At 39.0% G+C, this 13,730-nt stretch overlaps 2 protein-coding genes across 5 annotated transcripts in view; one reads left to right on the top strand and one right to left on the bottom strand.

The window, feature by feature from the left end:
* Positions 1–3,092: 3,092 nt before the first annotated feature.
* LOC146984905 (complement receptor type 1-like) lies at positions 3,093–10,936 on the top strand. Of its 2 annotated transcripts, none has more exons than XM_085782510.1 (14): positions 3,093–3,264; positions 3,370–3,570; positions 5,953–5,991; positions 6,102–6,293; positions 6,824–6,920; positions 7,529–7,602; positions 7,697–7,870; positions 8,373–8,684; positions 8,779–8,970; positions 9,489–9,585; positions 9,679–9,752; positions 9,854–10,027; positions 10,117–10,293; positions 10,385–10,936. In XM_085782510.1, exons 1-14 carry the CDS (start codon positions 3,195–3,197, stop codon positions 10,423–10,425), a joined length of 1,914 nt encoding a protein of 637 aa, XP_085638636.1. In that variant the 5' UTR covers positions 3,093–3,194; the 3' UTR covers positions 10,426–10,936. The 2 variants fall into 2 exon arrangements, with proteins under 2 accessions (XP_085638636.1, XP_085638635.1); XM_085782509.1 differs by having other exon boundaries at positions 7,697–7,873.
* Positions 10,577–13,730, bottom strand: part of scube3 (signal peptide, CUB domain, EGF-like 3) — a 77,409-nt gene continuing 74,255 nt past the window's right edge. For all 3 annotated transcript variants that reach the window (XM_085782506.1, XM_085782505.1, XM_085782504.1), the window contains one exon: positions 10,577–13,647. In XM_085782506.1, coding sequence (XP_085638632.1) covers positions 13,495–13,647 — 153 coding nt within the window. In that variant the 3' untranslated portion in view covers positions 10,577–13,494. The remainder of the gene's footprint in view (positions 13,648–13,730) is intronic.

The following is a 13,730-nucleotide window of genomic DNA, read 5'->3' as shown; positions in this document are numbered from 1 at the left end:
AGTGATTCACGTCTGTCTGGGCTTTGGTTTGTGTGTTGACGTTCAGAGAGCGGGAGCTTCCCTCATTCTTAAAACCACAGAATGATCTTTGTTTTAAACTGATATGCCAGCCATCATGTGAAAAAAAATTAGGACACCCTATGAAAGCCTATGTGTGTGTTTTTTTTTAACCATATTTGGATATATGGATATTTAATAGAAATGTTAACAACACACTTAAAACTGAAGAAAATATGTTTTTTTCTATATTGGCTAAACTCACACATACTGTAGGTGCATCACATCAGGCGCACATGATCTGAACATTGTTACCCAGCTTTTTGAAGGAGGTTTGCCCTATTTAATCCTCAGACATTTAGTTTGGTGTGCCTCTGACTGCTGAAGTGGGAGTGAACACCGTAGTGAGATCGAAAGAGCTGTCCAAGGCCTTACTGTAGCAGCTTATGAGTCCGGTAAGGTAGATCTCAAAACTATATGAAATTGCACTGTCTGGAAAATAGGCTACAAATGGAGGACATTCACAACAACTGCCAACATGCCCAGGTCTGGCCATCCAAGCAAGTTCACCCCGAGAGCAGACTGCAAGCTGCTAAAGGAAGTCTCCAATATCATCACGGGACCTACAGCAGGCTCTTGCTACTGTGCATTCCTCTTCAATGAGAAAGAGACTGTACAAGTTTAACTTGGAGGAGTGCAAGAAGGAAACCTTTGTTCTCTAAGAGAAACATGAAGGCCAGAATGAAGTTTGCCAGATAGACTGATGATAGACTTCAAACATCTATATAGATCACATTTACATTTCAAATTCAACAACATCAAATAAGAAGACTAGTCTGAAGTCTTATTTCCCTTCTCTGAACTTATCACATTTTATTTTTTAAATAGGTGTCAGTTTTGCATTGGTGTCATATCTGTATTATTGGTTCATATCAGTAGCATTTTGCATCACATTAGTGCTGAATATGTATCGTATCATGTCATGTTGGTATCCTATCCATATCACATCAGTATTGAATCCATATCTTATCATATCATATTGCATTGTATCGTACCGTACTGTGTCGTGTTGTATCATGTTATCGTATGGTATTGTATTATACTTCATTGTATCATACCGTATATTTTATTGTATTGTATCATATTATATTATATCGTATCGTACGGCATTGTATCATATTGTATCATATCTTATCTTACTGATTTCTTTCATTGGAGAACATGCACTGTAGCAATGTCTGGTAGCTCTGAGTTTTTACTTAACCTTTGCTTTATTTTTGTTATGTTTTTGTCGTTATTTTGTCAACTACTGATGGATTGTTATGTGGGGAGCGGAGTTTGTTCAGGAGAGGAGCTTCTTTCATTGAAACAGAATAAGTCTGGAGGATGCCACCTTGTTGTTGGATCATCCACTTCATAAAACCTAAAATAAATAAAAAAAACTTCATAAAACCTGGATGGACCAAGAAAATGCAGGTGGTGGACAGCTCCTCTCTCTTCGCTGCAGGACGGAGAGACGTAGAAGATCATTTGTAACTACAGCCATCAAGCTTTTAAATTCTTCTGCAAATGGTTGAAGAGCTGCCAGACAGAGATTAATAAAGTAGTTCATATAATGTATCATCTATTTGTACTGTATCGTATCAGTTATACCAGCCTGAGTATTACTTTACTTTACTTAGGACCCCACAGGAAATCACTGGTACAGTTAATCCACTCGTGACAGTGTTGAAGTCATTGTCTGACCTTGCACATTTGGACACACATGACTGATAACGATGTTCCAGATGTGAGTTGTATCAAAACGATTGAGAAACACTGTAAAAGTGATCCAGAGTGACACAGTGCAGGAGTTCTTTCCGAACACCTTAGTCACAGAGGACACAATGTAAAAGTTTTAGTTGGAATTGTGCTGAATGTGAATAATTATATCAAGAGGTTATGAAACTTTTCCCATGGTGAAATTTATTAATTCATTTGGGATGTATAGTCTACGCAAAGGCTCTGACCACAACTTCCTCCTTCCACAACTGACTTGTGCTACTTCCTCCAGGGATGCATGTCACAATCACAGTGACTAAAAATCATATTGGCGTCCTTAAGTCGCGTCCTGACGTGATTGTGACGACCACCAACAGCACAGGACGTCCAACTGCTTAGCTGTGTAAGTTATAGTTATGGTAACCACAAATATAACAATCATGGCAACAAAATTGGTGCCTACCAAACAACGATGCAATTCAATTTAAAGTTAAAACTGAACTCAAACTTGTATTCTGACCTTCAATGGCCTGTTTGTTTGTTATAGGATCATTAATAGCAATGTTTATCACTCTAACAAATAATGATTCCCTACTTAGCTATTAAAGGTTAAAGGTCAGTGGTGTAGAGAGGAAATGGGAGACTTCTTTCTTTACAGGAGGCAAAATATATAAAACCCTAGATTATATACCTATATCAATAAAAAATACAGTTGTTTTTGTCCCTCTTTCCTTTGTTCAGTGTTTCTTTGCTGAGCTGCAGTTAAATCGCATTAACAGAAAGAATTTTTGGATTTGTCCAACTCAGGCTGCTCAAGTTTTTTTCTCTCTCCATTTTTCAAAGATGAAAAAAAAAAAAAACACTTCACTCTCAGGGTTTATTGTTACAGATGGAAAAAAAAAACTTTAAAAATCGCCTTCACAGTTTTCACAGTCCTTTTGTTAGCATTTTTCATATTGGATCTTGATTATATTGCTAAATTCTTTGAATATTTTCTTTAATCTGAAGAAGAATTGACCAATGGACCACATGTTCTGTTGTAAACTGAAAAAGATGAGGTTTTGTCAAGTCTTGCCAAGATGCTTGTGTGACAGTCAGCCTGACTTTAGATGTAGTTTCTCATGCTCAATTTTTTTCTTTCTTACTTTTATCAGTGTTTTTTTTTTTTCTTTCTTTGATGTATTTTGTTTTGTTTTTACAGTGCTTTATGTCCCTGTCTCTGTCGCGCTATCCTCTTATTTTCTTAATGATAGTTATTTTCATCATCTGCTCCCCCGGGCTTCTCAGTGGCACTCACTCACTCACTCACTCACTCACTCACTCCTCCTCCTTCTCCTCCTCTTCCTCCTCCTACTTCTATAAATTACTTGATCCTATCCCGCTGTTGCCACTTCACGGTTAACCCGTTGAACTGTTTTCTTCTCTGAACGACGCAGATGACAAACGTGATGACTGTCAGGAGGAATATACTGCTGCTTTTCTGGTTTGCTGTAGGACTTGTTTCAGGTAAATTGCACAAAGGCCACGCACATGAATGTCGCACATTCTGGTTTGTTTTGATGTTTTTTTTGACTGATTATGGTGGCTGATCTTCCAAAAACTGCAAAAAAGCTCAAGCACAAAGAAGGTGTTCAGCACCTCCGGAGTATCAAAACGACGCCCAGCTGGAGACGAGGTTTTCCACCAGGCAGTCGTTCAGCCACCGGGACAAGGTTTACTATAAATGCGATGAAGAATCCACTCGATCCGAGGGCAGCCCCGGTGTGCGCTGCAAGAACGGAGAGTGGACCCCACTGAGGCTGACATGTCACAGTGAGTACAGGCCTGATGCACTATGTTGTGTTGTGTTTACGTGTAGGTCTGTTGCAGCCCAATGTTATAGACTGTAGTAGGTTACAGTACAAACAGCACCCACATTGTTAGGTTATGTGCAACACACTGCGCTCTCACTCTATGTATGTAGTTACATTATGTTCTGTCCCTATGTAGGCTTTATGTGTCTTATTTTGTGTCCCCATGTAGCCAATGTATACAGGTAATACTCAGAAAATTAGAATATCGTGAAAAAGTTCATTCATTTAAGTAATTCAACTTAAAAGGTGAAATGAATATATTATTTAGACTCATAACAGGCATTGCAAGATATTTCAAGCTTTTATTTGTTAGAATTTTGATTATTATGGCTTACAGCTTATGAAAACCCCAAAATCAGAATTAGAATATCGTGAAAAAGTTCAATGTTGTAGCTCAAATTGTCACAGCCTCGTCAGCCAATTAATCCAAAACACCTGCAAAGGGTTCCTGAGCCTTTAAAAGCTCTCTGTCTGGTTCAGTACAGTTCGCAATCATGGGGAAGTGAATGAACTTTTTCACGATATTCTAATTTTCTGAGTATTACCTGTATTTGTCTATAGTATGTATGTACACTTAAGCCCCAAATTATTATTTATTTATTCATACCCCCCTGTCAAATACAAGGAATTTAACTTCCAGATTAGTATTTCAACTCGGATTTGACATAAATAGGACATGGAGGAAAGCCTGGTGCCATGGCCAGTTCATTTAAGTAAAGTTACATTGTTAAAGATGTTAATTTAAATCACCATGTCCAAAATTATTCATACCCCATACCAGTGACACAGGACAAATAGCCAGGATGTTCTCTTTAAGGGTCTAGAATTATTCTCAATATTTCTGGGTTTTTTTTGACCAGGTTTCTGACTATAAAAGTTGACTTGCTTGTGACATTTAAGTCATGTCAGTCAGATTTGCCATGGCAAAGACCAGAGAGCTGAGGACTTACAGTAAGAGCAGTCATTGTAAATGCCAAAAAGGATACAAAAGGTGCCAAGGATACAAAAAGGTGCCAGTGTCAATGGCACAAAGTATCATCAAGTAGTAGCCTACCACCAAGATGCTGAAAACAATTCAAGGACTTCTACCAAGGCTATTTGTCTCGGTATCACTGGGGTATGATAATTTTGGACATGGTGATTTTTTTGTCAATGTTTAAATATACACTTTTAACAATGTAACTTTACTTAAATAGTACTTTAAATAGCTCTCTTACCAGCTTCTACACATACTTGACTATAGCCTACCTGGTGATCTTTAAGTGGGTGGAGTATAAGTCGCCACTTCATAAACGTGATGAGGCATATTATACTTAATTAGGTAATGCCTGTGTCCGTAAAAGTTTTGAAAAAAAAAATAATAATAATGAGCTTTCCTGTCATATCTAACTGATAATTGGGCAATATCACACAAGAGGGTGTGAACTATGATGGTGTTGATTCATATTCAGTACAGTTACTAGGCAACATAAACGTGTTCCTGACACACCCACAAGCTTACAACTATCTATATGTTACCTCAATTGTGCTGTGAAGTGTCAGGCTTCTTTCATGACCTTCTGCTCTCTTTGTAGTACTTTGTAACCTTGTGTTCTTTTTCTTTTGTTGAACATACATTATTTAATTAAAACATTATTTCTGGAAATGGATTTATCTACAGTATCTAATGCTAGTTAACGTTACAGAACAACCTGTAAATCAGACTGTTGCTGTTGTCAAACAGGCCTCTCGTTCCTCGGGTCAGTGTGATTTCAGCAGACTTGTGAGCTGTGCTGTAACAGGAATGTTTCACTGTGCTCTCTGTGTCCAGTGTATTTACACACTTTCACAGCCGAGTGTTAGTTACAGCCTCCATCCTGCTGACGGCAAACCAAATACATCCAAGTCGTGGGTGTTTGCAGTTTTCATCTGTCCTTGCCAGCTGCTTTATTTTCCATTTTAAATGTATAGATTCACCTACTTAACACTATAAAATATAGTCAATTAACTTCACCTTAAGCCGTTCAAACAGCTAAAATGCTCTCTATACATGTATGTAGTAGTGACCCACTAATGGAAAATGGAGAATCAACATTTACAGGACTCACTTTTCTGCAGTAGATGTTGATAGATTTTACATATCACATACACTAACAAGCCGAATACATTGGAGTACACACAAAATAATGAGTAATAATAAAATCTCCCTGCTGATCAGCCTCTGTAACCTGCTTATTTGGGTCAAAAGGAGCTTTGATACTTCAGTACAGCTGTTAATACTTTTATGTAAGTGAGACTTTGAATGTAGAAGTACTTGTACCGCACTGATTTGTTGCTAATCATCCCCATTATCTGATCACAGAGCGGTCGTCTACCACCGAACCACCGGCCATGAAAAACGGTGAGTTTGCATTTTTTACTGGGCAGCATCTCGGTTCAGTGAAAGAAGCTGGCGAACAGATGTTTGTGTTTGTGTTTGTGTATCTAAACCGACACTGTCCTCTCCTGCAGGTGGATGTAGACCCCCTCAACCCGCCAGTGGCTCTAATGCCAGACTTATAGACATGTACATCACAATGGCGTCTTTTGCTTCTGGTGACATGGTCAAATATCAGTGCCAAGTCGGCTACGTTGTAATCGGTGGCAACAGGTACCGCACTTGCAAGAATGGACAGTGGACGCCACAGTACCTGAAGTGTAAACGTAAGGACTCCCTTTATATATTCACAGTAGCATTTTTTTGTGTAAAGCTTTTATAAATGCTTTTGTACATTACATGCAAAGTATCTGCAGAACTACAGAACTGTTGCAGATCATCAGTTGCCAGGTCCAGTTAACGTTAGTTTTAAAAAGATGATCAAACTGACTCTTTCTGTGAAGCTTGTTGAGGTGTTTTTAATCCTCTCCCACTATATAAACTCAGGCTAAACAAGGCCTCGTATGTGTCATCACATTATGATGATGAAAAAGTCTGCTTTAAACTCAAACTTGCATCATCGTTGTATGATAATACAGTGAAGACTTTTTCATATTAAATCTATTAAACAGCTTTCATTGCTTATTGTGGTGACAGAAAGGAAATGAATGTCTGGGCCTTAGACCTCTGTGGTATAAATGATACAGTAATTACTTGGCATCACCCCTTTTTTGTGGCTTTCACTGCTGACACTTGCACTGTATTTTGTACTTGTATATATGTAATTTTCTTTTTTTCCCCCCTTTTTCCTCAAAAGCAAAATCATGTGGGACTGCAGGCGAGATTCACCACGGCGAGTTCATATATAATGGCAGCGTGTTTGGGGCCACGGCGACAGCTGTCTGTAATGACGGGTAGGACCATGCTACATTCACATGTATATGTTACATCAAGCAATTCTAAGTTCATGGATGTGAACAGTAAATGTGTCTTCTGTGATGTGGAGGAATCTATTGCTCATGTATTTTGTGAATGTAGTGTTGTGTATGATTTTTGGATCGACCTAAGAAATAATTTTTCTAACTTTCTTAGTGTTTCATACCTGTTCACTGAAAGAGATGTTCTTTGGTTATAAATTCAACAGACTTGTTATGAGTAAAATAACAATTACTTCATTCTCTCTTGTAAGTTCTTTATACACAAACACAGATTTCTCAAAACTAAACCGAAGTTTAAGGTGTTTCTACTTGAATTCAACTTTCTCAGAATTATAAACGACATATTTCTGCAGTATTACGACGGCCTAATGAATGTCTGATCTTAATACATTTCAAATGACTTTATACATTTTTGTTAAAATAAAAAAAAACTCTTCTCCTGCACTGTGACTCAAAATGATGCACTCAAGGGCAAGATCTACCTGTTTGTATGTCTAACTGTTCGGAGCCCAAACTGATGACAATTTTCTGTCCTTGTGATAGACAATAAAGCTTTTTGAATTGAATTCTCTATACATCAACAGGTACCGTCTTGTAGGACGAGCAACGAGAAACTGCCTGGATGGCGGCTGGGATGGACGTGTTCCTGCTTGTGAAGGTGCAGCAAACAAACAAACAAAACATTAATCAGGTGAATTTTAATATTTCCTGAGTCTCTTGAGCCATTTTTTTAACACTTATGTCTCTTCCAGCGGTGGAGTGTGAAGAGCCTCCAGCAACAAATGCTGAGATGTTGGACATTCGGGATTTTTACACATACAGCGCTGTGGTTCACTATCGCTGTCGTGCGGGAACGCTTGTTGGACAACAGAGCATCTGGTGCACCAAGAATGGGACATGGAGCTCACCTCCTCCTAAATGCCAAGGAGGTACTACACGTTACAAATGACTCAACAATTCTGACACAACTTTACTTTTCTCAGATACCTCAGTCAGATGTATTTGGTACTGAAAACATTCATGTTACAGCACAGCTCTGAAGTCGCACTAAGTTGTTAACTTTTGGTATTTACAATTTTCATCTAGTTACCTTATTTTTCCAATTTAAATACATACATCAATTCACATCTTTAAGCAGTTCCAACTTTAAAATCCTATCTATACATATATGTAGTAGTGAATGACCCAGTAATGCAGAAGACATTGGAGTACACACAAAATAATGAGTAATATAAAATCTCCCTGTTGATCAGCCTCTGTAACCTGCTTATTTGGGTCAAAAGGAGCTTTGATACTTCAGTACAGCTGATAATACTTTACTTAATTAAGACTATGAATTCAGTTTTAACACATTGTTTTATTGCTATTCATCCCCATTATCTGAGAGGAGGAAAAACTCATGTTTACAATCTCTTATCTTTTCATCAGTGGGAGAGACCACGTGCCCTCATCCTGCAGTGGCCGACTCCGTCCAAACCGGTGGAGAGGTTCCTGCGTACGGGGTGGGATACAGGGTGACCGTCACCTGTCGTCACGGTTTCCAGCTGGACGGAGCTCAGCAGGTCACCTGTGGATCTGATGGCCGGTGGCAGCCTCAGCCCCCTCAGTGCCGGCCCTTACCTGAGGATAAAACTGAGCATAAAACTGAGCAGCCGTCCATCAACGAGCGGCCACCTACCACAGAACAACCACACATCACAGAGCGGCCGTCTACCACCGAACAACCACCCGTCAAAGATGGTGAGTTTGCTTCTTTTTTTTTTTTTTTACAGGGCAGCATCTCAGTTCAGTGAAAGAAGCTGGTGAACAGATGGTTTGTGTCTCTCTCCTGCAGGTGGATGTAGACCCCCTCAACCCGCCAGTGGCTCTAATGCCGGACTTACTGACATGTACATCACAATGACGTCTTTTGCTAATGGTGACATGGTCAAATATCAGTGCCAAGTTGGCTACCTTGCAACCAGTGGCAACAGGTACCGCTGGTGCAAGAATGGACAGTGGTCGCCACAGCACCTGAGATGTAAACGTAAGGACTCCCTTTTATATCTTCACAGTCACTATGCATGTTATGTACAAAAGCTTTTATAAAGCTTTTTACACAAAAATGCATCTGCAGAACAGCAGAAATACTCTTGTGATCAGCAGATCCATCAGTTGCCAGGCCCAGTTAACATTAGCTTTATAAAGATGATCAAGCTGACACCTTCTGTGATGCATGTTGAGGTGTTGAAAACATCTGTTTGACATTTTCCTGTTTTTGTTTTTTTAAATCCTTTCATCCTTTTTATAAACTCAGACTGTGACATCACATCTATGATCATGAAAAAGTCTGCTTTAATCTCAAACTTGCATCATTGTGCAGTGCAGACATTTCATTACTTATTGTGGTGACAGAAAAGGAAATTAATGTCTGGACCTTTGACCTCTTGATACAGTAAATTACTTGTCTTGCCCTTTTTTGTTGAGACTTTCACTGCTGACACTTGTAATTGTTTTGTTTTATTTTTTAAATAAAAATGTCATTCTTTTCTTTTTCCTCCAAAGCAAAATCATGTGGGACTGCAGGCGAGATTCACCACGGCGAGTTCATATATACAGGCAGCGAGTTTGGGGCCACGGCGACAGCTGTCTGTGATGAAGGGTAGGACCATGCTACATTCACATGTATACGTTACATCAGCTTTTCTCCTGCACTGTCATTTAAAATGATGCACTCTATACATCCTGTCATCAGGTACCGTCTTGTAGGACGAGCAACGAGGAACTGCCAGGATGGCGGCTGGGATGGACGTGTTCCTGCTTGTGAAGGTGCAACAAGCAAGCAAACAAACAAAACATTAATCAGGTGGATTTTAAAATTTCCTGAGTCTCTTGAGCCATTTTTTTTTTAACGCTTGTGTCTCTTCCAGCGGTGGAGTGTGAAGATCCTCCAGCAACAAATGCTGAGATGCTGGACATTCGGGAGTTTTACACATACGGTGCTGTGGTTCGCTATCGCTGTGGTTCGGGAACTCTTGTTGGACAACAGAGCATCTGGTGCACCAAGGATGGGACATGGAGCTCACCTCCTCCTAAATGCCAAGGTACTACACGTTACAAAATGATTCAACAATCCTGACACAACTTGTTGTTTTGTTATGACCAGAATAAAATATGTTTCTTCTTCTCATAGTTATGACATGTCCATCTCCAAATGTGGCCAACGCCTACTGGAGGAGCAATCGGCAGTATCAGTACAAAGAAACTATATCAATTGCATGTGATAGGGGCTACACCATGACTGGTCCAAACTTCATCACATGTGAGAGCGATGGCCAGTGGTCCCGTCTCCCCAAATGTAGCCCCAACAGTAAGTGAAGTAACAATTCTTGGTGTAATTTTCCAACATGTGTTTTTACAACACTAACATTACCATTTCTTTCTTTCTTTTTTCTTTTCAGACTACTACTACTACAACAACAATTACGCATCGCGGTATTAAGCTATGATCTGTTCAACAGTAGACAGTGGATGAAGATTAAAGCTAACAGAACTTACACTTTTAAAAGCACCTTTTGAATATTGCACTAATATATTTTTTGTATTTGCTGATAAAGAAAAACGTGTATGAACTTATTATGCAGACATTAAAATTTGTTTGAAATGAAGCTGAAGTACAGTATGTTTATTTTGATAAGCGTTTTGGGCAGTAACAAGTACAAACTTGTTTCATTCAGCTCTGTACATAGTTTTTTTTTTCTCTTTTTACAGTTGATAATGTTACTGTATGTGTATCATCTCTATAGACTAAACGGTGAGTGAACATTTCATGAACAAACAAGCTACAAGAAAATAAGAACACCAATTCCATTCATTTAAAAAGACAATACAAAATCCAGACATTTCTTTACATGAGCAATAACAATTCAAGTGCAAATATCATTATCAACTCTATGATACATCATAGCAAACTCTCGTTAAAAGGCAACAATAAAAATAAAAAAAACGAACAAAAACTTATCAGGTTGCAGGAAAGAAGCAATTTTTTTTTCTCTTTTTTTAAGGGGGGAGGGGCGTGAGGTCATGTGGGCCAAGTTAGCACACTGGGATTGTTGCGTGATGGCATCTACATATAGATATAAATGTAAATAATCTGCGACTGCGTTAAGTGAGATGTGTAGAGAGGAGTTTGAAACTGACATGACTTCTTCATGGCGTGGCCCAGCATTTCCCTCAACTTTGACAACGTGGTCAAATTCCCTTTTAGTCATCCTAAAGCATAGGTACTTGGATACAGAGGCTGGTACGTGATGATCTGTACCATGCCACTTATTCTTGATTTTATTATTTACATAAGTGGGGACAAAACATCCTCTCCGATCTATTCATTAGACATCAGTGAGTCAATTTAGCTTCTTTAGAGGGTTGAATATGCAAGTTAATGGATGGGGGGGTCGTCATTGTCACTTATCCACTGACCATGTAGTCATATGCATATGATTTGACTGCAGTGGTGGTGATCATGACTTTAAAGGAATAGACTCAACATTTTGGGAAATTCATGCATTCGCTTGTTTTGAGGTGAACTGGTCGGGCATCTCCCCTCGAAAACCACAACTTCTTGTTTTTTACCCTCTAGATTTTTGTACGATTTAAAACAAACAAGATGACGTGCGTTTCAGAGGTTCACCTGTAACATTTTGGACAGAGCCAGTTTAGCTGTTTCCCTCTATTTTCACACTTTATAGGCAAAGCTAAGCTAACCAGCTGCTGGCTATCACATGAAATGAGAGACGTATACATTTTCTCACCTAAGTCTGGGGAAAGAAGTAAACGAGTGTTTTCCAAGACGTCAAAACTATTTAGAGATCCTAACATTAAGGAAAGCACAATTTTCATCAAACATAAATTATTTTACCCTGTTTTGGTCGCTGTTTTGAGATCAGTTTATTTTTTTCAATACCAAATACTAGTTTATCACCTTTTAACACTTTTTTTTTTGTATTTCTCAACATGTTGTTACATGTTTAAACCTACCCATAGTGACTGATAAATATTTCATACAATGATTCAAAAAGGCTGCAGCTCAAATACATTTCACAACCTTTGTGTCTTAATAGGGTGTAACCAAGATAAAGGTGTGTTATTTCATTCATTGCACCTTGATTATAAAGGTAGGATGATGGACTCTAAATCTAGTGCACAAAACAACTTGACCCGCCCCCTTTTTGAGGCGGTCTTTGGAAGAGCTGTCTTCATTGGGACTGAACCAAACGTTGGTGGAGGGTACGTTGGGGGCACTGGGTGTCTTTGGATTTGAGACAGGTGGAGCAACAATGGCAGAAAGTGATTTTAGGGGAAGGGGGATTCCTGCATAAAAAAAAAATAGGATTAAAGAATTCAACCCTCGTCTAATTTATTTTCATTATTTACAAGATTGAAATAAAAACACAATAAAACTGGTAGTCCACAGACAGGCAATGTGAGATTATCAACTTACTGTGTGAGAACTAACATATTTCAGATTCTGAGCTTTTTCTTTTGTTTTAAACCTATAGACTATTAGTGTGTAGAGTACATCAGAAAGACAATATGAGATTGAAGAATTAAAGTGACCTTTTTAAAAGAAGCAGCAAACATAATGTCCCTCAAAGACATTCTCTCTCTCTCACCGAGACATGTTCCACTAGACATCACATTATCTCATTTCTGTGGCTCTCACAAATGTTAGTTTGTTATTCATCTCCCAAATGTTCACTCTGTGTGTGTGTGTTTCTTATACTACTTTTCTTTTTTTTTTTGTTCGCTTCAAGTCGGCTTGAAAAAGAGCAACAGAAATTATCTCAAGGTTGGAAAATGCCGGTACAGTCTAGACAGACGGAACAAAACATAGATTAACTGTTTTAACAGTAAAACTCTTGGAAATTGCTCTAAGAGCTCAAATATAGTAAGGCTTTAAATGACCTGGAACGCAGCTGCAGCGTGAATTTAGCAGCTGCTCCTCCTCGAGGACAGCACACAGACACCGAAGATGAAACCAGGGATACACAACACTTACACAACACTTACAGTCATACTTAATGTAGGAGTTGGAGCAGGAGCTCAGACCGCTCATTTAAGCAAAATACAACAACAAGCTCTATCAAGCTCAAACCGCACACACATAATGTCACTCCTGTCTGAAAGGGGTGTTTCTACTGTTTTGCTTTGTATTTTCTTATGTGTGTGTGTGTGTGGTTTTGTTGCACAACACAATAGAAACCAAACCCACTCACATTCTCTTCATCCCCACTAGATGTTTGAGCTTGGGACTGCAGACCTGTGCTGAATGGAATTTGACACAAAATAATAATAAAAAAAAATGAAAAAAACCTAACACACAAATAATGTTCAGTATTTTTCAGGTCTGCATAGTGTTTATTGTCAAAGCCTATGGAAAATAAGAGAGGGTAAACATGGTAGTATGTTTTGTGTGTTTTTTAAGCCCTGTGAGAGTTGCGGGATGTGGCCTGGGAGGCGGAGGGGGATGTCGGGGGCTCGCGATCCGGTGCGTCGGCAGCTGTGTGGTCTTTTACTTGTATGGTCGCAGGAAAGCTGAGACTTTGCTGCTTATGAGACGTATGAAGGAGCGCGGCAGCATCTCGTTGGACTCCCGAGTGGTGTACTTAAAGTAGTTGTTTGGGTGAGCCAGCACATCGAAAAGAGTCTTAATCAGTTTTTTATCCTGCGGGGAGAACAAAACCATGTGTCAACTACACAATAAAACACACACACACACACACCTTGGTTGTTAATTCCCTGGATTAC

Source organism: Trachurus japonicus, chromosome 7, assembly GCF_045865225.1.
Source record: "Trachurus japonicus isolate A0001 chromosome 7, Traja_1.0".
Lineage (NCBI taxonomy): Eukaryota > Metazoa > Chordata > Actinopteri > Carangiformes > Carangidae > Trachurus > Trachurus japonicus.
Note: the sequence above shows the minus strand (reverse complement) of the source record. Positions and strands in the feature narration are given on the sequence as shown.